Raw genomic sequence first — 24,480 nt, 5'->3', positions numbered from 1 at the left:
CTCGACAACAATTCTCATAACAGCAAGGAACTCTTCAATATAGTCAAAGAATTCACTAACCCCACCGCAGCATCCAACGACATCACTCCCTCCCAAGACCTCTGCGACGCACTATCCTCCTTCTTCTACAACAAAATTGCCGACATCCACAACAGCTTCAAGAATACTCCCAGTGATCAACCCGACCCACCCCCTTCAGATTCCTCTCCTCCAACTAACAACCTCAGTGTCTGGAACCCAATAACCACCGAAGACACCATTCGCCTCATGAACTCTATCCACTCTGGCTCGTCTTCTGACCCCTGCCCCCACCACATCTTCAACAAAGCTGACTCCATCATCGCACCCCATCTCCGCGATGTCATCAACTGCTCTTTCAACTCTGCCACCTTCCTAGAAATCTGGAAACACGCCGAACTCAGTGCCCTTCTGAAAAAACCCACAGCAGACCCCTCAGAACTGAAAAACTACCGACCCATATCCCTCCTCCCTTTCCCGGCCAAAGTCATCGAGAAAGCCGTCAACAGCCAGCTCGCCGCCTTTCTTGAATCCAACAATTCCCTTGATCCATCTCAATCCGGATTTAGAGCCAAACACAGCACCGAAACCGCCCTCATTGCAGCGACCAACGACATCCGAGCACTCCTGGACAACGGAGAAACAGTGGCCCTCATCCTATTCGACCTTTCCGCCGCTTTCGACACAAGTCTGCCACAGCACCCTTATGCAACGCCTCAGCAACATCGGCATACAAGGAAAAGCCTTGAACTGGATCATCTCGTTCCTAGCTGGAAGAACTCAGAGAGTCCGACTTCCCCCATTCTACTCAAAGGCCACCGAAGTCATCTACGGAGTACCTCAAGGATCTTCACTCAGTCCCACCCTCTTCAACGTCTACATGAGTCCTCTCGCCTCTATAGCGCGTCAACACAACCTCAACATCATCTCTTACGCCGACGACACCCAGCTAATCCTTTCCCTCACCAAAGACCCCAACACCGCCAAAACCAATCTTCACGAAGGCATGAAAGAAGTAGCCGAATGGATGAAACAGAGCCGCCTAAAACTCAACTCAGACAAAACGGAGGTGCTCATCCTAGGATCCTCCCCCTCAGCTTGGGACGACTCTTGGTGGCCTTACGCTCTAGGCACAGCACCCACACCCACAGACCATGCACGTAACCTTGGCTTCATTCTAGACTCCTCTCTCTCAATGTCCAGACAAGTCAACGCCGTCTCGTCCTCCTGCTTCAACGTCCTTCGCACTCTCAAAAAGATCTTCCGCTGGATCCCCCTCGAGACAAGAAAGACTGTCACCCATGCACTGATCACGAGTCGTCTGGATTATGGCAACACACTTTACGCCGGAATTACAACAAAATTACAGAAAAAACTCCAGCGCATCCAAAACGCGTCAGCGAGACTCATATTAGACATCCCGCGCCAAGATCACATCACCGGACACCTAAAAGACCTCAACTGGCTTCCCGTCAACAAAAGAATCACTTTCCGCCTTCTCACCCACGCACACAAGGCCCTTCATAATCTAGGACCCGAATGCAGCACTCGACTGTCCTTCTACAAACCCACCCGCCAACTAAGATCATCCAATCAAGCCCTCGCCGCAGTCCCGCGCATCCGAAAATCCACCATGGGTGGCAAATCCTTCTCCTTCCTGGCTGCCAAGACCTGGAACTCACTCCCCACCCACCTCCACCTTACTCAGAACCACATCTCCTTCAGAAAAGAACTGAAAACCTGGCTATTCGACAAATAACGAACCCCTCCCTCTAGCGCCTTGAGACCCTCTGGGTGAGTAGTGCGCTATATAAATGCTCGAACTTGAACTTGAACTTGAACTTCCTGACATGGTCTCTGTGTTCATTCATGTTATTTGAATAGATCAGGTTGTTGATGTTTACGACAACGCAAATGTCCAGCACATATTTTGCAGAACCTCACTGATGAAGTCTGGAAAGCCGCTGGGGAATTACACAACCCAAATGGCATAACTGTGTATTCAGAAGGTCCAAGCTTAGTTCTATAGGCAGTCTTCCATTTTTCACCCTCTTTTCACGAACGAGAGGGTATGCACTACTCAAGTCCAGTTTAATGTACATAGTGGAGTTCAAACCTGATCAAACGAGTCTGGATTTAAATGGATATCATTTCTTTATGGTCACTTTGTTCAATACTCTGTAGTGTATTTACACTCCCAAATAGTCGCCCCTTTTCGAAATGAAGAAGAGCACTGATGATGCAGGAGAGGTGGAATGTCGTATTAACCACAAGGCAAGCATATCATTCAGGTATTTTTTAAACGTCCTGTTTCTGGCTCCGAGAGAACGTGAACGATACTGCAGGGTATTTCAGCACCTATGGGGAGGTAGTTGTATCACCCTGTGTTTGTCAAAGACATCTTGAAAGTCCTGGTATTCTTCTGGAAGCTGGTTCAAAGGGCCTTGTTTTAATGCTGCACAAGTCAAGGGAGACTGAGCTCCTTGGGTGTTATTACAGCAAGGAGTTTGACAGAAATGGGATATCAAGGTGACAAGATGGAGGAACCAGTCAATGACACGGTTGTGCAGTTGAAGCCAAGGGATCTCTAAAATAGCGGCAAAGGTAGCTGTGTCTATGAGATCAAAGGTCAAAGTCTAAGTATGCCCATTCTCACATACGAAAGATAATGGAATTATTTGGTATGCAATCATCCCACAAGAGAGCTTATAGCCATCCACACTCTAACATATTCTGACACATCTTTCCTAACCTGTGGGATATGTAATGAACTGGACAAGGCTAGGCCTAAGAAGTTTCCTGTACCTTTGGGATCTACGTGCATTGGCAGAACCTGCCTCTATTGCAGTGAAATGACAAGGGTTACCGGTATTGTTAAATGCTGTGGAACCTTATGTAAAGTATTAGCCAGGTAATGGGGGGAGGGGGAGGAGGGGGGCAGTTCATGAACCACACCTGACTGATTGACCCATTTGCCGGTCGGGCTCTCTAGTTTTTCTGCGCTGGGTCAGATGACAAGGCACTAGCCATACAAATTCCCTTCTGTTTGACAGAGCTTTCCCATGCAAAATGCCCTGCTTTGCCACAAAACAAACACAAGTTTCATTGCGTTCTTCATTCCTTTTCCTTGGCAGTCAGAGGATCATGCAAGCCCTCAATCTACATGGGTTCTGTTTTGTCCTAATTATTAGTCTCTGCCTCTTTCCACTCAGATCGCACAACTAGCAGACTGGGTTTTCCTTGGGGACATTTCCCCCTTTTGTTCATTTAACCTATGTTCAAGCCTAGCAACTAAGTGCGTCAAGGAATACTTTGTCATCCCTTTACCATCTGTAAAGGAGGAAGGCTCTTTTTTCCTCTGGTCACTGGGTTTCAACAACTAGTTTACCGAAGACAGTAATGCAAGTAAGGAGATCCTTATTTCCCTGACTTAGGTTCACCAACTCATTGTTGATGGCCGGGATAAAAGTGTGCTTAGCAAAGAGACTGTGCATTGTCTCTTTAAACTAGGGGTCTCCAACTTTTTCTGTATTGAGAGCTACTTCTGATCAGTGATAATCATTGTGAGTTACGGACGGCTAAACAACCCGTGCAGTGTTACCAGACACCCACTCACCGAGCTGGCCTTAAACCTAATTTTCATAGAGCCAGATACTATGGTTTAAACAAAATACTTTGACTAGGGATGCTATATGACGGGGTGCCATTTGTGTCATTGAGAGCGCGTTCTTTGGGGAAATATAAACATGTGTGCATATGAATGGGATCTATGTTAATTTCTCTCATTTAAAAAAATGAAATTTTTCAGTTATATATTAGGCACAGTGTCTACTAGCTACTGAGAGCAAGATGCCCCCCGTCTCCTCCTCCTCTGAAAGGTCATGCCTACCTAGAACCCCCCTAGCCATGCCAAGATGTTCTACAGAAATAGTTTGTTGCACGCCCTAGTCAGGTGGACCCTATCTTGTAAGAAGAACTGTTCCCCCCCGACACACCCATGTGGTATGTTCTGCAATTGAGGTGACCAAAATAATTTCTCTATCTTGTTGTTGATCCTCTTTACCGAATGATTCAACGCCTTGACAGAGTCCCCCCCCCTCCATCTGAGTCTAGGAATCATCTGGGACCAAACTATGGTGCAGCCTTGGTGTGTTTAGCTAACCAGCTTACCCCTGAGATTATTTCTTCCATCAGGACCCTCATGCCCAATTTTACCAGGTCGTTTCCGCCCAAATGTAAGATAACTGTGGGCGGCGGGGTGTGTCTGTCGAGCAACTCCGTAAAGAAACCCCTAAACTGACTGAGGCAGAGACACCCCCTACCATGAAAGGAAACTCTGAAACCTCCCTGTTCTGCCCTCTGTCTATAGTTACCTGCAAAGAAAACAGATTTACCATGTTTCACAAAAGAGTGATCAACAACCCATACAACTTGTGTCTCCTTTATCTGTGCCTGGGTCCGCCGCGATGAAGATACTTGCTGTTGATGGTCCGACGGCAGTTTCCGCCCTGCGTGACAGGCTTGAGAAACTGAGATACAAGCAAACAAACAAGACAGGCGTCAGCGTAAATTATCCTGCCACCTTCACAACATGTGCAGCCGCACATAGCGCTTGTAACAGTTGGAAGACAATCTCCCAATTCTTTTCACACTGCTAGTGTGTAACCCTCTAGCAGTTGCTTCAGTGGCAGCCCCTATTCGGAATGAATGTGTCCCAAAATCTTTCGGATTTAAACCAACCCTGTCCATTGTCATAGCCAATACCCTTTGAAATTGAAACTAGGTAAGTGGGGTACCATCTGCTTGCATTAACAATGCTCCCCCCACTGCGCCTGCTCTCTGTTTGATGAAGGCCTCTACGTGAAACACTTTTGCAGAAAGGATTAGTCCGTGCCTGATGGAGTACCAGCTCATCCCCACGGGCTTCCTGATCAGTTTTAGATTTTCGTTTGGTAATCAAAAGTGTATCACCTAGTATCCTTGTGTGCTCAAGCTGGAGTACACCTAGCATGTCCTGCTTATTGCTAGCCACCAGTTCCCCTACCCGGAATGCCCCATAAAAGGGTAATGTAAAGGCGGCTCTGAACAGCAGTACCTCCCCTGATGAACTGCAGATGCCAGACAAGGCATTCTAAACCTATCGGTTGTCTTGTGTCCGTGGCGGTTGCTTGGAGGCGCCGCCACCCCTTCAGCGCCTTCCTCACGATGAAACTATTCGTGAGATCTGGTCCCCCTGATCTGAGCAAAGAAAGAAACAGCTGCCACATGCCGGCTAGCTGTCGCTGCGGAGCGCCCTTCCTTGTGTAATGCATCTAGGTACTGAGTGAAATTCCCTGCCTGATCCCATCTCTCCGCCCAATCCTGTCCCAAAAAGGAGCAATAAGACAAAAACGCCCCTTCGTAAGCGGTTCTGGTCCTGGGTCCTAGGCTAACTGCCACGAGGTTCTGTAGCGGGGGCACCAATTTTCCAGAGTGTTGCTGGGAAGTGTGTAGACGTCGCCTCTGTGGATGGTAGATGTTCCCTGAATACCTGCATCTTAAAGCGAGAGAGTGCATCAGCTGCATTATTTAACACCCCTGGAACATGTTTGGCCCTAAACTGTATGTTGAGTTTCATGCAAACCAGCACAATTTCTTTCAGTAGGCGAAGTATCAATTTACACTGCGCCGCCTGCTGATTGATACATTCAACTACCGTTATGTTATCCGACCAGAAGATTACAGATTGATTACACAACTGATCAGGCCAAACTGTTAATGCAACCCAGTTTGGAAATAAACAGATATTAGTTGTCAGGCAGCTCTCCTCCCACCAAACTGGCCACCCCTGTGCCACCCACTTGTTTCCAAGTATGGCACCAAATCCCACACAGCCCGCAGCGTCAGTCCATAAACCTAACTGCAGACGTAGTGGGGGGACCGGACCACACTACTCTGCCGTTGAAGCCCTCCAGAAATGCGATCCAAATCCGCATGTCCTGGCGGACCTCAGAAGGCAGTCTCGTGCGATGGTGTTTCTCCCGCAGACCCGTCATGGTCTGTGAAATTGAGCGGGAGAATGGGCGTGCCATGGGTATCACTCTCAGTACGAAATTCAACTGTCCCACAGTCTGCTGTAGCTGCTGTAGTGTCACTTTGTCTTTGGTCAAACTTTGCTGGAGAGCTGCTCTAAGTTTTATGATTTTGTCTTTTGGTAACCTAAAACAACCCTCGGCTGAGTCCAATTCTATGCCTAAGAATTCCAATGTGGTTGCTGGACCCACAGTTTTCCCAGGCGCCAACGGGACCCCAAAAGCCCGCATGAGCACGCAAAATTCCTGCAATGCCCACGCACACTCCTGCGAGCCCGCCGACCCGAGAAAGAGAAAGTCATCCAGGTAATGCATGACATGGTGGTGTCCTGTCGTTTGCCTAAAACCCATTCCAAAAAAGAACTGAATTTCTCAAAGCAGGCGCAGGAAACAGAACAACCCATGGGCATACACTTATCCATATAGAATTTGCCTTGAAAAGAGAAACCTAGCAGATGCTGATCTAGGGGATGAACCGGCAGTAGCCGGAAAGCAGATTCAATGTCTGACTTTGCCAACAAGGCTCCAGGTCCAAGAGTCTTCAACATATCCCACCGCCTGATTAAAGGACGCATACGTAACGCTACAAATGTCTTCATTGATGGCGTCATTTAATGATGCACCCCTAGGTGCTTACAGGTTATGAATGAGCCTGAACTCGCCCTCCTCCTTCTTTGGCACCACGCCGAGAGGTGAGCAAACAAAATTAGGCACAGGGATGTGATTAAAAGGACCCGCTATACTGCCCAAGCGCAGCTCCTTAGCAATTTTTGTCGCTGCCACATCTGGGTTGTCCCTAACAGATAGTTAGTTCCTAGACTGTACTGAATGGCACAATGGGTGTTGCAGGCTACTTGTGATGTCTAACCCACATGCCCTGGGTATGCTTTTGTAAAGTTTACTAAGGACTTATAGGTAAGTTAAATATGCAAATTAGGGGTATGCCAATTTCATCATGTTGAAGGCACAAGGTCTTAATCACTGGATAGCAGGTTAAAGTGTGCATAGTTCTACAGGCTGCAAAAATGTGGTTAAGAAAAGGCAAAAAAGAAAAAGCACTAATAGGATGACCATCCAGAAAGGGCAATTTTGCTGCAAATATCCCTAGCTTCATGTTATGTTTGGGCTGTTTTACATTCGAGAAAAACTTTTCATGATGTGAGTGGGCATTAACACAATAATTATCTCTGCTTAGTAATGTATACAGGAGGTTATTTAGTAGTCGTAAATATCTTTGTGTTTAATGTTTTCCCTTGTAGATGACATGAAAAAGGAGAAATCCTTTGGCTCTGCTTTTCCAAACAAAGACCCAGCATATGAGAAAAATAAAGGTAGGAAAAGAATGTCTTCAATATATTGTTTTGCATATTGAATTTTCGAAGTATAAAAAAAGACAAGAACTGTTCCTAAATTAGCTGGGAGTTATGCCTGTTAAATAGCAGACTGCATGTGCTGGGCCAGTGTCTGTTAAATGCTTTTACAGAATCCCTTTGATTGTCTCTGAGTGAGGCACAGTCACCTTCCATTGGCTGATGTTCTGCATCACTTCAAGATGATGTTTGTTATGTACACTGAGGACACCCAGATCCTGTCCTTGAATGTATTCAAGAAAGTGAATGGATTGGCTTTAGCCCTTGGATGCACTGAATGGCGCTGAACTACCTAACACTTGATCCATCCAACACCAAGTTTATGCTCATTAGACAGGAAGAGAGATAGCAAATATTGGCAATATATTTGGATATTTGCCCACAGACAGTGTTTGTGGTTAGGAATTTAAATACCATAATCAATACCACTGCTAAACTACACATTTCCAACCAGTTAGGAATCTCCTTGAAAATGTGCTTTTACCATCTAGGGTGCATTTGAATGCATTCCACTTTCTCTCTTTCTCTCACAGAGTAATGATGACTAATGCATTTATTTATTCTTTCATTGATTATGTAAATTCAGTTTATCTCAGATTACCAAAAAAGAGTGCTGCATCAACAACTTTGTTGTAATTAAAAAAAATGATCACTTTCTGCAGCAAATTCATTGGCTGGTGCAAATATATCAGGCTCAAATCCGAATGTGTTCTGTATCACATTGTCCATTCCACAGCTCTCTAATTCCTAAATGGATCACCCTTAAATCATTTAACAATGTCTTGTTTTATACCCTGAAAAAGATAGAAAATATGGGGTTTTAGTGAATTTGGGCACAAGAAGTTTGCTCGTGGGACAGTATTCCTAAAATGATCCAGAAACAGCTGTGCCTTTGGAAATTTCTAGGGGTGGGGGTAATTTGCGATATTCGCTTTCGCGAACGATCGCGAAAATGTCCAAAATCTCTGCGATCACGCGGAAATATCGCAAAGACGCAGACGTTTTTTTCCTCGCCCGTTCGCGCTATTTTCTGCGTGATCGCGTTGAAAAATGTCTCGCCAACTTACCCATGCGGTCGCTCATGGGCGCGGCCATCTTGTTTTTACCAGTCCCGCCTGCTCGCGATGCTTACTTCCTGTTCCGGGTCGCGCAATGCATGTTAGCGTCCGTTCGCGGTATGTATTTCCTGTTCGGGAAAGCTTTCACTTGTTCGCGACACTTTTTGCGTGCTCGGGGATAAAATATCACGCAAACGTGCGCACGTGGTTGGAATGGGCGCAGCCATCTTGTTTTTCACTCTATTGCATGGTTCTTGGGCCTCTTTTTGAATCCTCCCTTTATCTTTGCAATCCTTACTTTCTAGAAACTTTTTTAAAATCTTTTTTACTTATTATTATTCAGACTATTTTCCTGCTTCTATATTTTTGGTTTTTGTCTACTTTTTTTAGTTTTTTAGCTACTTTTTCACTCTTTTTCTATTTCCTGCTATTTCCTTTACTTACTTTTGTAAATGTTATTACCTTTTCTTTCCCGCCCGTCTCTCTCTCTCTCCCCAGAACCATGCCAAAGAGTAGGGCTCGCCGCAGCCAGAGCCGCAACCGCCTTCCACAAGGGGTGCAGGCACTGGCCTTATTTGGGGAGGTGGAGTTGGCTGCACTCATCTTCTTTGTGCAGCGCCACCTCCCCTCAACCCTTGCAGCAGGTGGCATGCCTGGGTCCGGGTACGGGCTCCGGGAGCGTTGACAGCGCTGGGGGAAGGTGCGCCGGGCAGTGTTCAGCTGCTCTGGGGTCCGGCCCACCCAGGCGCAGTTGACGCATCGGTGGTCTGACATCCTGGACCGTGAGGAGGACCTGCTAGGAGAGGAGGTCCCGGGTCTTGGTGAGTAACTATTTTAATTATTACTACTTTGTGTCTGTTCTTCTGCTCTGTGTTATATATTGCGAATATCTTTTTTTTCTTCCAACCAGCTAGAATGTTGCTGGTTACATTCCAGGTGAATTACGTTTAAAAGTCTTCTATGCTTGTTATGACACAGGTGCTCCTCTGCGCTACTACTAATCTTACTTGTTTGCAACTTTGCGTTTGCGCTCGCTTAGCGTGATTATGTAAGAGTTTTTTTTAGAGAAATTAAGTTATGTAATGCTATAGTGACTCTAGTCCTTACTTTGTCCTGTCACTAAGAGATAGAGGCGGATTGATACTTAGGTTTACTTACTTTGTATGAGTTTGTAATTTTTTAGTGGTATGCGTGATGCCCCCTCAGTTACATCATGTGCTGCTGGTACCCCAGTCTTTATTAGAACCTTTTCTAGTTTGTTCAATGAGTTTTGTTAATAGGCTTAGCACTAGCAGAACATCAGCATCAATCAATCAACCCAAAAATTGGTGTATACAAAAAATGTAGTCATGTGTCCTCCATTTGACCATATGCATTGTTGAGGACTAAAAGAAGTGGAAATGCATACTTGACGTACAATTGGCATGCCTAGAATAGGTGGGTTAGGTCGGGTGGTAAGTCGTACTTATGCTTAGTTAGTATTCTGGAATCAGAATGGAAGACTAGATTAGTGTTGATAAATAGGAAGTAGTCGATCCGCGAATCCCTTAATACTATTTGTTGACCAGATGAGATTGGTCAATTTAGGTATTTCAATAGTTGTTTACATAATTGTTTTTTGACCGTTCTTTCAAATTATTTTATTTGTTTGATACCATCCATCAATGTTTGTCTCTTTCCTATATCTTTCCTGTTCAGCACCCAGGGGCAGGCAGACACAAACAGGGAGTGGGACTCAGTCGGCGGGAGAATCTCCAAAACACCAGGACGACACCAACGAGGGCTCCTCTGCTGGCCCTAGTAAGTCTTCTTGTTTTTAATAATAATTCTTATTCCATAACTTGTACTGCACAATATTTTTCCTGAACTATTGTTTGTTTCCTAAGGCTATTTTTTACCACTAATTATCCTTCGATCTATATTGTTTCGCATATCCCTGCCTCTGCTATGATGACTCTCTGTACTACTACTACTATTAGTCTGTCTGTACTGTAGTAGCTAAGCTTGCCCAGTTGGCCACTCTTTCATTAAAGGTTGTAAATAAAACTCAGATTCACCAGTAGCTCTAGCCATTGAGTCCAGTCCTTTGGGTCGTCCTCTTGTTCTACTTCTCTAGTCTTATTGATCTTGAGTCTTTGTTAATCTTGAGGCCTTGACTATTCGCACCAACAAATGCCCAAGCAGATGTATTACTTGTGTAGGGATTTTGCACATACAGACCTTTGCACAAGAAAATAGGATGTTGGTGATGGTAGGTTGGACCTTCCTCACACACCTCACACACCTCAATCAGAAGTTCAGAACCCACCACAATCCCCTGTCCAACTAGTTATAGTAGTGTCTTGTCATAACTATTAGCTCTCTGATCTCTCTCCCCAAGATACCCAACAAGTAGACAACCCAGAACATAACACACCCAACCTCTCAGTCGTGGAAGCAATGCACATGCTTCCTTTAATTTGCTCACTCGTGTAAGTCCACACCAAATACCACCAAGTCTATGCAAGTTCAAAATGTTTATTGACAAGCTCTGCACATTAACATAAACATTGTTACACTTACTTACAGTTGTTAATTAAATCAAGATAACTGAACAGTGGTGGAAGCACCACCATCCCCTAGGTAGGAATTTAGTTTATATAAATTTATAACTGAAGATCTGAGTGAAGGGACCCCTCACCTTAGAAAAACCTAGTACAGGTAGTTGTTGCATCATAAGCTCTGCAAAGCTCTAGTTGGTAGAAGGGAATCTTCCGTCTGTAATGCGAAAAATGAAATGGTGCGCGTTAGTATATTGCAAGCATTTCTCAGCCGTACCAAGCATTTATGGATAAGCAATATGGACTAACTATACACCAGAACTTCATAAAAAAGTTGCTTGATAATGTTTTGGTTGACCGCTTGTAGGCAGCGCTTAGACAGTAGCAGTGTGAGGTCATGTGGCCTCAAAGGTGTCTTATACAACAAGCTGCAAGGTAACGTCACATGTGCAAAAATAAAAGACACAAAGGTAAAATGGTTGCATGGCTCGGCTAACTAAGCAAAGGCTAGAATGACCCTAGGGACCATATATAACTACTAGTGTCTACTCAACTACTACCTGATTTGTACTAGTGATGTATGTTATATACTATTAACTCATTTTTCAATCTTGCTACTGACCAATAGGGGGAGGTGTATATGACACCTAAAAAATGTGTAATGTTTTCTAGGCGCACTAACTACGACCACCATTGCCGGGGCCAGCCAAGGAGACATGGAAGGAGAGGATGCGGCAGTAGCCGAGGATACCAATGGAGCGGTAGAGGGAGTGCCAGCACAGGTGGCGGGCGGAGGTAAGTTAGATTCATAAATTAATCCTTAACTATTGTTGACATGGGCCCCAATAGGATGGCGGGCAGATTGCCCCCGCCGGGCCGGCGGTAGTCACCGCCGACCCCGCAGGGGCAAACCTCCCGCCATCCCTGTAGAAAAGACCCCGCCATATTACAATGGCTGGGGGGTCCGCAGCAGATGGAAACCGTCCGCCGATTTTCGGCACAGTTGACATGTCGACCGGGCGGAAAAGGTTTCAATATGGTGGTGGTGTCTACTCTGAACACACCGCCAGCCATATAATAATCTGCATTTTAGAATGCCTTTCCGTGGCGGAAAGGCATGCGGAGAATTCTTGGGGTGCCCGTTGCGGGCCCCCATTGAGGGTACGTACCTATGCTATGGTACACCCTGCCTTTCCAAAGCACAACGTGGCAGGCTCCGCGCGGGGCTTGTCACGTTGTGCTTGGAAAAGCACAACATGTATTTTTAGCATTGCAGCGGCCGGTGCTTTCGGCACCCCCCACCACAATGTTACAAATATGGGATACGCCTGCCACTGTGGCGGGCGCATCCTAATTGTCCCCAAGGGGCCCCCCCTTCCTTTTGGTGGGTGGTCCCTTTTTAGCGTGAGGATGGCGGGCGGACAAAGTCCTAAGTAAGAGTTGTTGTGAACGTTGGCATAGGGGCGGGAGTATTGAGTAACCAATGGCCTCATCTATTTGTCATTTCAACACCGCTTTGAAAATTTTATCAGATCACCTGGTGTTCAACTAAAAAGTGAAAGACAGGCGGAAGGAAGAATGGGCGACATTTAATAAATGTTATGTACTGTGCTTTATAGTGCTACCATGCCACTATGTGTATAATTAACTTGTCTTACTGTTTTTCTAAGAGTATATTTTACAATTGTCTTGTTTCTTTTTGATATACAGGTACTCCTTCTAAGGTTGATCGAAGGAGTTGGCCGCCAAGGCACGGTTCTGGAAACTGGAGGCAATACAGAGAGAATACCGGCGGCTGGTGGTCTTGGCAGAGGAGGAAGAGGAGACTGCTGCTGCACTTGATGCCTCCTCCAGTGCCCCGGGCCCCAGCCACCTCCCTCCAGCGGTACGGGCCACCATCTGGCGGCCGCCCGCCGCCCTAGCCGCAACACCATCTCTGGTGCCCCCCACCACTGTTGCTCCTGCTGCTGCACTCTCAAGCGCTGTGTCAAACGTTTAGAGGAGCAAATGCGTGCTGTCCTCCAATCCCGCCGCCAGTCCCTGTCTTAGTTCTGCCCCGTTTTTAATTCTTGTTTGGGTGGGTGGGAATTGAACATTTAGACTTCTATTTCTTAAGGGCATTGGTTGGGGTTAGGGAGGGGGTGGGTCAGCTTTTGTGGGTTTCCGTTTTACATAGTTTATTTTTGTTAGGGTAAATTAAATCTTTATTTATACTAGACATGCAATGTTGTTAATGTTTTGTAGGTGGGGTTACTGTTTTACATCACACTGTTTCCTTGCTGGTGCAGGACTGTGTAAGACACAGAGATAGATGTGACACCCCTCACTGATTGAGTTGTCCTACCAGTATTTCAGTCTCTCTCTTCTAGTCTATGCATTCTTTATCTGGACTCAAAGGGGTGTGTGAATTCATTGAAAACATGTCCAATTTTAAGTATGCCTCCCTCAAACTTCTCTTACCTTTGCTTGATGTTTAACTTAGGCTCAGCGATGGCTGCATGGTGAAGATGGTTTCCTTTTTCTAACATGCAATGATTGGGGTGGTGGTGGTGGTAGTAGAGTAGTAGTAGACACTGGCAGGGCAGCAGCATTTGCAAAAAAAGAAAATGAGACAGTCAGTTGCCTTTGAGAGGGTGTTCGAGGAATAGTAGAATGAAGTACAGTACAGAACTTACCGAGCAACAATAATATGCTAAAATATTTTACAACAAAACATAATGGTGGTGGGGATAGCCTACTAGACAGAGTTACAAACTATAGTTATGTCTAGTCACTTGAATAGGCCTACAGCGTAACAGTGCTGTGTATGAGGAATGACAACAAATCAAATCAATTAATGATGAGGTATATGCTCCTTTCTTAAATAAAAATCACCTCTAAAATATACTGCTCATGGGTGGGCAAGCAGAAGAAGATCATCGCTCTGCCTTGAAATTGAAGTACTGTCGCTTTTGCCACATCCGCCCCAGCAAGCGTGTGATTAATTATTGGTGTACATTTAATTTAGTCACACCTCAATAAGTCACACAGCCTGGGGGAAGAGGGTTAGGGTTTGTTGAATGGATAGGAAGGGGGTTTGGGGAAAGGTTTGACAGTGAAAAACAGTACGCATGGACAAACAAACAACAATCTTTGAAGACTACCATATCCAATATGTTAAGGGAGAAAAAGGAAATGTATGCATGATGATGATTAATAAGGAGACCCGGATTATATACACTTCTTGTTCTGTTGTTCCGGGCTTAATACTTTTACTGATAGCAAATAGAATTTTAAAATATTGGTTGGGATGAATCATAAACAGAGCAAACCTCATGATAATAACAAAAACAAGAAGCACACTGTTGTAAAGATTGTAGACAAAAAAAATGCATCAAATTATTTAAAAGAAGATGAAAGTTTATACTGTTACTGTGTTATCCTGGTCAAAAATGTGTACTGGATTTGCATCTCGGCATTCCGACCTCTTGGTCCTCTCGTCCATCAATCTTGGCTGTCGCCGCTCGCCACTGCCCGCCTGGAAAAAAATGTAGATTTATTGGTAAGGTAAGTGTGCATAATGTTCTCCCAAGTATAGGGCAAGGCCCAGCCCGTAATTGTAGATCTCAACACAAAGGGGATATTGAGAAACAAATGCACATGTTATGGTGTAGTGCAACACAAGAACACTTTCCGAGGCGGCATGTATGCATCATTCATTTCTACTGTAGTCTTTTTCTGTTTCTAGCATTGACCTTCAACAACAATAGGACAGAGCAGGCCCACAGTGACAGGCCTGACGGCACGTTACTTAGCACATCCTCCATTTAGAGAAGATTTTTTTTAAAGAGTTGGACAAAGGCAAAGCACATATCCATTTCAAACATAGCATTTTACAATTTAAGGTAGTTAATAAAAAGCACTGCAGTCATCCCACCGCTAAACTCAACTCCACTTCTACACAGACATTTGGGTCTGCTGTGGTTGTTGTTGACGTGTTTACCTTTAGGCTTTTATGCCACGCAGAAACGTCCTCCTGGCTTGTTCATTCCATCAATCATCTCCGATACTGGTACTGACTGACTGTGAAGGTCGGCCTGCAGTAGAAGTAAAATATTGTTATTACACAACAAGAGTAGAACTATTATTGACTTGAGTCACTCTTTAGTGTGTGCAGTAAGACTACTAGTACACTTTGACTTCACTTCGTGCACAACAAACAAACAACAGAAACACAAACACCAATCGCTCAGAGGCAGGTGTCCAATGCATGCCATTCATTTTTTCATTACCTGTTCCTTCTCATCTTAGGTTAATGGGCCGTCTTTTTCGCCATTATCATGATGGACGGGCTGTTGTCATACTCAGTGCGCAGATTGAGGGCCCTTCCTGTATTCAGTCAAAAGCAATGTATCGAGCTGCAGTAGAAGTACAAATTTCCTATTTGCAAGAATGGGAAAATTCACCTTAATTTTAGTGTGTACTGTAGAAAGATGATTAGTGCACAATGACATAACTTCATACACAACAAACAACAACAAAATCACTCAGTCTGCGACTCTGCGTCCAATGCGTGGCATCAATCATTACCTGTTTCATCTCATTTTCATGGGCAGTCTCTCTCGGATCTGAAAGGAGGATAGCTATAGTAGTCATCATGTTCCACTTCTTTTGGCGGGACTAGGAAAGTTTTTATTTTTTCTTCTATTTTCCATCATCCAATCATCATGAGGGCAATGGATTTAGGCGGGAGATTTAGTATGATGGTGCGGAGGAGCTGGATTCGGAGGACTGTACTGTCAAATGCAGACACCTGAAAGTTGTATATTGAAATAAGAAGAGCAGAAGACGTTGGTAATGGAATGGATTTTTTGTGATTCACAAGTTTGTAACCGGAACGACAGACACACAAAACTAAGGGAAAAAAGGGAGAAAGACAGTAAGTGGAAGCCTAATTGTCAGGGAATTATAGCTTGTCCTCAAACTCTGGGGGTTCAGCCAGTAGTAGGTAATCATCATGTGACACACTACTTCCGCTGTCCTCCTCATCCTTCTCCCTTGCTTCATGTATTGTGTAATTCGGTGGTATGAAGTGCTGATTCATTTTGATCCTTGTTAACCTCACCAAGTTTTTTGGCAAGAGACTGGTCCTTCTCACTGTTACAATGGAACCAGCAGTACTGAAAACACATTCCGAAGAGACACTTGCGACAGGGCAAGCCAGATAGCTTATCGCCAGCCTGCTGAGCACTGGCCATTTAGACCTGTTCCTATACCAATACTGCAATGGGTTTTGATCAATGTACACCTCTCTTGGGTCGTCCAGATAGGCCTGGATCATCCGCTCAATGTTCAGGGGTGCTGCTGCTAACCTTTCTGGCTCTTTTCTCTGTGCAACAGCACTGTGCTTATTAATACCTAACTGTAAATACCAATTGTCTAAAGATTCTACTGGGCCTAATGACCCAGTTATTGTTGCTGTTGATGATGGTGATGGTGAGTGTTGTGATCCAAACACACTGCCCTCAGCCTCCAAAGTTGCACCTGATGCTGCATGCCCTTCTGCAGTACTTCTTGTGGGTTGATCTTGCAGGCTTTTAATTAACTGCCGTTCATTTTTCAAATTACTCGCTGCCTCAGCTATCCAACTTTTGTAGCGGGCAACATCCAACTCTGAAAAAGCCCCAATTTTGCCCACAGATCCAGAATTGTGGCAGAAATGTAATGTTCTTGTGTCAAAATTTAATTGACTATCCTTGTATTTTCAGCTAAGTGACGGGCTAAGCTCTGCACCAAGTCATAGGCTTCCTTTTTGTCCTCTAAACCTTTGTATGATTCAGACACCTTCTTCAGCTGATGCTCTAGCATTTGCAATAATGGGATAGCTTTGCCCATTTTACAGTCGTCCTTGCTGACTTCACGTGTGAAGACCTCAAAAGGACGAAGCATCTCAGTCAGGCATTTAACTAGGCCCCATTGTTCCATCTGAAGGGTCATGCCTTTCACAGTAGCATCCCATTTTTGCATGACATATTCATTGAGTGGCCTGTACTGCTAAAACAGAAGATCAAGCATGTAATACGTTGAGTTCCAACGTTTTACCACCTCCTGGATGAGTGCTTTGACTGGCATCCTATAGTCACGTTGAATGATCCTCAGCTACTTCCAAGCTTTAAAAGAATGGCTGAAATGAGTGCATATTCTTCGGCAGATGCTCAGTAAGTTGCTGACTATGGGTTCTTTTTTCAGAAAGTCTTAAACTATAATGTTTATGCAGTGCACCAAATACGGAACCCTGAAATAGGAACCAAGTCCATGTCCTTAAGTACATTACTGCCATTATCCGTGGCAACAAAACCAATACTAAGCCCTCTTGGGCGCAGCCATTCAGAAACCTTACTGCGAAACTCTTGCAAAATGTTTACAGCAGTATGAGATTTCTCCATGGCGAACATGGCTACAGTTGCAAGTTTCCGAGTAGCTTTAAAAATCTCAGCTGTGTCAACAGCACCTCGTTCAGATAGCTTATCTCTAACCCCCACAAAAGAGACCCAGTGTGCAGGGATGCACATGTAATCTGTTGCTTGGCAACTGGTCCACATGTCTGTTGTCAGGTGGACATTGTGAACAGCACTCTGCTGCAAAGCTTGTCCAACCAATTCCAGCACATCATGATGTAGTGCTGGAACAGCAACTCTTGCGAAATAGGACCGGCTGAGAACCTTACATTTAGGGCAGATGGCTGACACAAATTCAAGGAAACCCACCCCTTCCACAAATGAAAAAGGGAGAAGGTCCAGTGCTAACATTTTAGCAAGCTTTGGATTTGCACAACCGTGCCGTTGGGTGGTTGCGTTCGAACTGCCCCTCCAACCTAAGCATGCTCTCAAAGGTAGGCTGGATTACTTTCCTTTGTGGTACTGTTGTTTTCATTAACCCACTTAGGCTCAACAATGCAGTTTGTCTCATTGCGATACTCGGTCGCCTTGGTGTCTCAGCCTGACTCTGAGTATGGCTCTTACTGCGGTGCCACTCAGATGTTACTGAGGAGGATGTGGGAGGTACCACTACCCTACTGGGGGCCGGGCTAGAAATGCCTCCCTCTTCTTCACCTTCCACCGCGATAATATCGTCCGCTGATCCTTCATGACCAACTCCAATGGGTTGACTTTTTCTACTTTCTTTTAAGTGAAGTAGGTGATTCTCCCACACGATAGTGTGGTGTATTCTGAGATGACTTGCTTGGCCTCCGGTACCATATTTTTGTACCAAGCTTACCGCGCCGAACACCTGTGCGACAAATGGAGCATTTAGCAACGTTCTCCTCCTTGGTGCTAACAGAAAAAAGTCCCAAACTGGGGAGGAGAACTTTCTGGCACTGCTGGATGTGCCACTTTCAATACCAGATGAACTGGAGGGTGTGCTTGGAATGTGATGACTCTGTGCAGCTACACTGTGACTTTTGCTACCACTACCTACTGAGATGGTTGAGCTGTATGAAGGTCCTTGCCGGGCCTTGGAAAATATGGCAGGTGGAGGTTGTGGTGGTGTAATCTGTGTTGAGGATATTCGTGCTACATCCCGCTCAGTAGCAGCCTTTCTGGATAGGGTGAGAATGTTGGTCTCCATCCCCTTTGGGGCGGGAGTGATGTGCGTGATGACTGGCTTGTCTTCATCAACATCATCCCCCTCTTCTACATCTTCGTCCATAAAGGTTTTCTGGAACCTTCCTTTTCAGAAGCATTGTCGCATGCGTCACTCTCAGACTGAGCTGGTGGTTGCCAAGTGGCATCACGATCATCAGAAGCGGGGCTTGAAGAAGAAGATGATGTACTAACAAGCCTCCTTTTCCTTGATGGTGGTCTGGAAGACAATAGATCTTTCGAAACAGTGGCTTGGTCCACTTTGTCTGCAGGAAGCTTGATTTCCTGAAATGCCCCTACATCAGGAGCAACAACTACTATTGTGGGCTGTTCTTGCAGCTGCTGCTGTTCCTCTTGCGGCTGCTGCTGCTGTTCTTGCGGCTGCTGCTGCTGTTATTGCGGCTGCTGCTGCTGTTATTGCAGCTGCTGCTGTTCTTGCGGCTGCTGCTGCTGTTCTTGTTGTGGCTGCACACTTATCTGCTGAGTTTCCGCCTGCGTTGATTGTGTACTACTTTGCGATAATGACATTTCAACATCGCTGCTCGTTAGTAGACTGGCTACCTCTGCGACACTCGCGGAGGTGCTGCTCCCAGCTTGGTTCCTGGACAATGCTGCTGCAGGCGTACCTTTTTTTTTTACCTAAAAAAAACATTGGCCGGCACACCAGTCGTGGTTAATGGCACTTCATTTTCCTGTTCCTTCTTCTCACCAGCAACTTTCTTGGTACTGGACCTGGTACCTTTCTTTGGGGCCATCTTCTTCAGATGTCAGGCAGGACGCAGATGCACAAGAAGTGGTGGTCATACGTGGACGTGATGCGCAGCAGGACTTCTGTTCTGTCTGGCTGGCAGTACAACGGGTGATGATGACACCTTCTCCTCTGGCTTGTTGTGCACCTAAAAGCAAATAAGCCAGGAGAAGAACATCAGTGAAATGTTGCATTTGTTGTTGTGGTTCAGTTACTTACTACTGTACAACAAAAGATATAGTCTAGCCATTTCTGAGACTTTGTCAACAAGGGCTATGTTAAACTACTATGTATACACACAGTACACTCTCAGGAAGGATAGGCAAGAGAATAAGAACCACCAAAATAAAAGTGTAATGGAAGTGGGGTGGACCCTATTTGCCATTAAATTATTAGAGCATCACATCATTCATGGAGCTGCTGCTGGCAAAGGGGGTGGGTGGATAGATGGTAGCAGTAAGCCAAGAGGAAAACCATGCAGACCTATATGCCAAAAGCAGGACACTACTAGTAACTCCCAACACAAAGAAAGGCCACCAGCCACATGGCCAGGCCCAACAACATCAGAAAGCCCACCACCAAAAAACTCACTTCCCAACTCAATCCAATGCCATCCATGCCCTAAATGATGTCTAAATTCAACAAACAACACACAGAAATACTTGATTAATAAAGTTGTGGCTACCCGCTCTGAGCCTACTGGATGAAAGCAGGCCTGTTGGCAGACAAGGCCAGACAAGCCTGCTGGCCTAGGCTTTGAAATGACCACCAGCCACATGGCCAGGAAAGCCCACCACCAAAAAAACACTTCCCAACTCAATCCAATGCCATCCATGCCCTAAATGATGCCTAAATTCAACAAACAACACACAGAAACACTTGATTAATAAAGCTGTGGCAACCTGGCCTAGGCTAAAGCTTGCTGGCCTAGGCTTCAAAATGGCCACCAGTCACATGGCCAGGCCCAACAACAGAAAGCCCACCCCAAAAAACACACTTCCCAACTCAATCCAATGCCATCCTGGCCCTAAATCATGCTTGAAAATGAAATACATTCAAAAACCATCAAAGGAACAGTTGCTTCATCATGCACACACACACCCTTGAGGCCATGACTAGCTCTGGCCTACTACTGACTACTACTACCCACACATTTTTTTAAAAAAAAGGAATGATAGTTACCAAAATTAAATTGTAGTTGCTACAACTGCAATGCCCCCAATCAAACAGACACAACAAACACTTACTTGTAAAATATCCAATTCAAAAATCCTCAAATCCAATTGCAATGATGCAGCAGACAAAAAGAGTGATCTTTCCAGCTCAAAATCCAAAGGCAGAATGACCAGGAGATGGACAAAGCACTGGGAGGAGCCTGATGGACAGGAACAGGAAGTTGGAGAATCTGTGGCACTTCCTCCCTCTCCACACCTTTTTTGAAAAAAAAAAGACAGCCAAATGTCAATCTGAGGAGTTTTTTTCATCCAAATTATCATTTGCAAAAGGTTTCATGCTGCCAGAGCTGAAATTCTTCTCCAAATTGAAAATTTTACATGTTCGAGTTCTCGAGCTTCACATTACTTCCGCCGGCGCATCCAAAATGACTTGATCGCGTTCTCTCGCTCCCTGTCGCGTTGGATATGACTTGTTCGGGTTCTCTCGCTCCTTGTCGCGTTTGATATGACGTGTCCGTGTCCTCATGCTCTCGCTCGCGGTGGAGAATGACGTGTTCGAGAACTTAATCATCTCATACTCTCGCGGTGCATGATCGCAAGAAGAAAGACGTGATCGCGCGACAAATGAAGTTAATGCGGGTGCGAACTCTCGCGAGATAGCGCAAAATGGCTACCACAATCCAACATCTCGTGGAGAACGCGACCGGATCGGGAAAACTTGCCGGCGAACGCGGGGATTCAGGTAAGGCGATCGCGCGCAAGAATGTATTTTTTTACAGCGCGAGCAAGACACAAATTTCCAGTAAGATGCGGATTGCGGAAATTTTGACATATTCGCGCTCTCCGCGGAATGCAAAAATGCCAAATTATCGAAATTTCCGCGTTCGGAACGGAATTTGACACCGAGGCCTAAAACCAGAAATAAAAAACTTTATTCTGTACCTTGTTAAGACTGTTGTGGTGCATTTAAACTTTAAGCTTTATTATTTTAGAAACAAAAAAATCTGTATTGGAGGAATTATTGAATTTATAAGTACCAGTAAAAATAAAATAATGATTGAGCAATAAATTCACCCTCTGTAGCATGAAAAAAAATATATAACAATGCAGTATCAACACAGACTCTGCAAACATACAGAACCAATTTCCAGTATCAGCAGAACCAGGTCATTTATATTGGATGTTTTTAATATTTACTGTAACCCGTAAAGGTCCACTTTCATCAAATCAGGTTAAAACAGATTGGGATTGTAACTGTAAGGTTTGTTAGAGGGAAGACTTTGAAACACGACTGGAAGTCCGTTATTGATCAGCAAATTTAAATGTCGAGGCATGTATACCTTTTTGTATGCACCATAGTCTAGACTGATGAAAAGCTGGACACTCGGGGCTTGAGTCACAAAGCAAGCATATATTTGCTCATTTAGTTTCCTCCTATTCTTACAGTAATTTTCCTATCGTTTTAGAATTCCTAGGTTTCCTATTTATGTGTATTCCTAACCATTTTCCCATTCATAATTTTGCATAGTATACTATACTTTGTGTAAATGTAATTCATGAGTCCAAATGCTCTCTACAACACTTTTATGTTTCCCTTTGGAGAATTTCCTACTCTAAAACCTCAATAATTTTGAAAGAAAGAGAAGAGGCCCTTCTACTTTGCCACATTGGACACAGATATACTCTTATCATGGATATCAGTACATTTCTAACGGAAATATCTAACTGCAGATTTCTTACCTTTTGAGTATCTCAACAACCTTGACTAGATCCAAATTGTTCACCAGCAATTGCTCCTGCATGCTGTTAAGTGGCGCCATTGGACTGCACAAGAACTTCTCCCTGCCTTGGAAGTGATGGACAGAGGTCACATATAGACACCACCTCTGCACACTAATGTATGTTCCTTTATTTCTGCACCCTTCAACATGGATCTTGGGCGCTGCTCCCAAAGATGTCAGTTGTGCTAACACAACAATTCCAACGAGCTAGACAGTGTGCTAAGTGAAATGCCTCCCCCCCCCTCTAGACCACAGGCTTGAAATTGAACCGTGAAAGAAAGAAGCAGAGTCGGTCACTGATCCAAGCAATATTTGCATATGTATCGGGACCCACTCGAAGTCATACAACAAATGCCCCCTTATGCATCCAAATGCGATGAGGGACCAAAACTCTAGACTACAAACACAAGAAATGATTGTGCTCAACAGCAACCCGGCTCTTAGATGCATGACCGCTTTCCCTCTATGCCATGGAGCTGTTCTCACTGCAAGTTCTTGGGTATGCCCAAATGCAAGTTGTGCCACAACAGTAAAAAGACAAAGTTGAATTTGCCTCCCTATTGCCACTGCAGCAACAGGGAATGGAGTGTGTGTGAATGGGGGGAAGGATGTTAGCCAATCAGTTGACACTCCAAGAGTCTTACTCCGCTGTCGTCATCCGACTCAGCTCTTCTTCTGATGCTGGCGCCCCAAGTTCCTTGAGACCATGCTGCACATTTTCAAACCAATGCAGACTCCTGGCATTCCCTCAGGCTCTATTTAGCTGTGTGGGCCCCAGTCCCACATCTGCCAGTGGGCCCCTTTCCTACAGCAATTGACCCTATTGGGGGTTTTCCTGACTTGTGTTAGATGCCTGGCCATGCCTCCATGCCTTCCCCAAAGTTCACACCGGTTCCCATTTGCACTGGTCCTGCACCTGACTCCAGCAGTTTTTGCATGGAACAGACATATTTACTGCACTCTTTCCATCAGGAGGAGCCCAGCGTATTCAAACTGTGCCTGGTGAAGGGAACATATGCACCTTTTTATTGGTCACAACAAGCAGAAAAATGCATAACACTAATATAGTTAACATTGCAGCTAGGACATATATCATGAAGGTAGATGGCATCATATAAAGACAATGGAGAATGGACTATAGTGCCTAACCTCCCCCTCCCCTCGGTAAGAAGAAGTATTGTTATATAATAGAAGATCTCTGGGCTTTGTCAGCAGACCCCATACCTTAGAATATAGATTGTATGTCGACATCGTAGGTGCATGTTTTTCTTCTCCCTGCAAAGGTCCACCTCCAAGTGTGTCTCACCTAAACATGCATCCCCATAATATCAAAGTACGAGCCTCCAGCAGCAGCTGCATTGGTATGTTTTGTATAGGTGCTAGGGCCTGACCAGAACAGACTAACAAGGGGCTTTGTTTATCGACCTTTCTCACAATGTTCAGACTAAACTCCAGGAACATGCAGAGAACAAACATAGCTGACAGTTTTCATGTGAAGTCACAGAGTCTGGCAAAACTAAAGCCATGTAGTAACGTGTGCAAAAATTGCATCATGGCTGTAGGGATCATGCTAACTTAGTAATGTTGACAATGTCCCCATTGGCAATGTGACAAATTCAGGATGGACAAGATGTCGCAAAATGTGTTTTGAAAGCAAGCTTAGACACAGTGACCTTTGTGGGCTGTGCCATTGGCACCAGTGTGAGGATTAGGCATCACACATGCATTGCCCCCAGCCTTCTCTGGTGGCATATAGTCCTATCTCGCGGATATGCCTTTTTATGGTTCCAGGCTCTTCGGAGGAAAGGCTGACTTTAATCTATAATGTTTTAAGGAAAGCCACTTTACAGCGTGCTCTATACATTTTCATTCACTGGTCCACCCATGAAAGCAACAATATAGAACTGTAGGGGGTACTTTTAGATCCTAGTTTACCACTAGCAACAGTCTTCCCAATCCATGCTGAAACAGCCCAGACTTTTCACAGCTTCTTTGAATATGATGGGGACTGAGGTTGCATGTATTACCAAGGGCAACAATATTCAACCTCCTCCTCACCTACTGCAATGACTTTTAAGCCGCTTTGATGTCCCTTCC

At 44.9% G+C, this 24,480-nt stretch overlaps 1 protein-coding gene across 1 annotated transcript in view; it reads left to right on the top strand.

Annotated features, from left to right (window-relative positions):
* Window positions 1–24,480, top strand: part of LOC147662764 (E3 ubiquitin/ISG15 ligase TRIM25-like) — a 237,947-nt gene that overhangs the window by 186,628 nt on the left and 26,839 nt on the right. The window contains exon 6 of the mRNA XM_086950917.1: window positions 7,349–7,420. Coding sequence (XP_086807043.1) covers window positions 7,349–7,420 — 72 coding nt within the window. The remainder of the gene's footprint in view (window positions 1–7,348; window positions 7,421–24,480) is intronic.

This window comes from Lissotriton vulgaris, unplaced genomic scaffold (genome assembly GCF_964263255.1).
Source record: "Lissotriton vulgaris unplaced genomic scaffold, aLisVul1.2 SCAFFOLD_2765, whole genome shotgun sequence".
Classification (NCBI taxonomy): Eukaryota; Metazoa; Chordata; class Amphibia; order Caudata; family Salamandridae; genus Lissotriton; species Lissotriton vulgaris.
The sequence above is the reverse complement of the archived record's forward strand: the minus strand, read 5'-3'. Positions and strand labels throughout refer to the sequence as shown.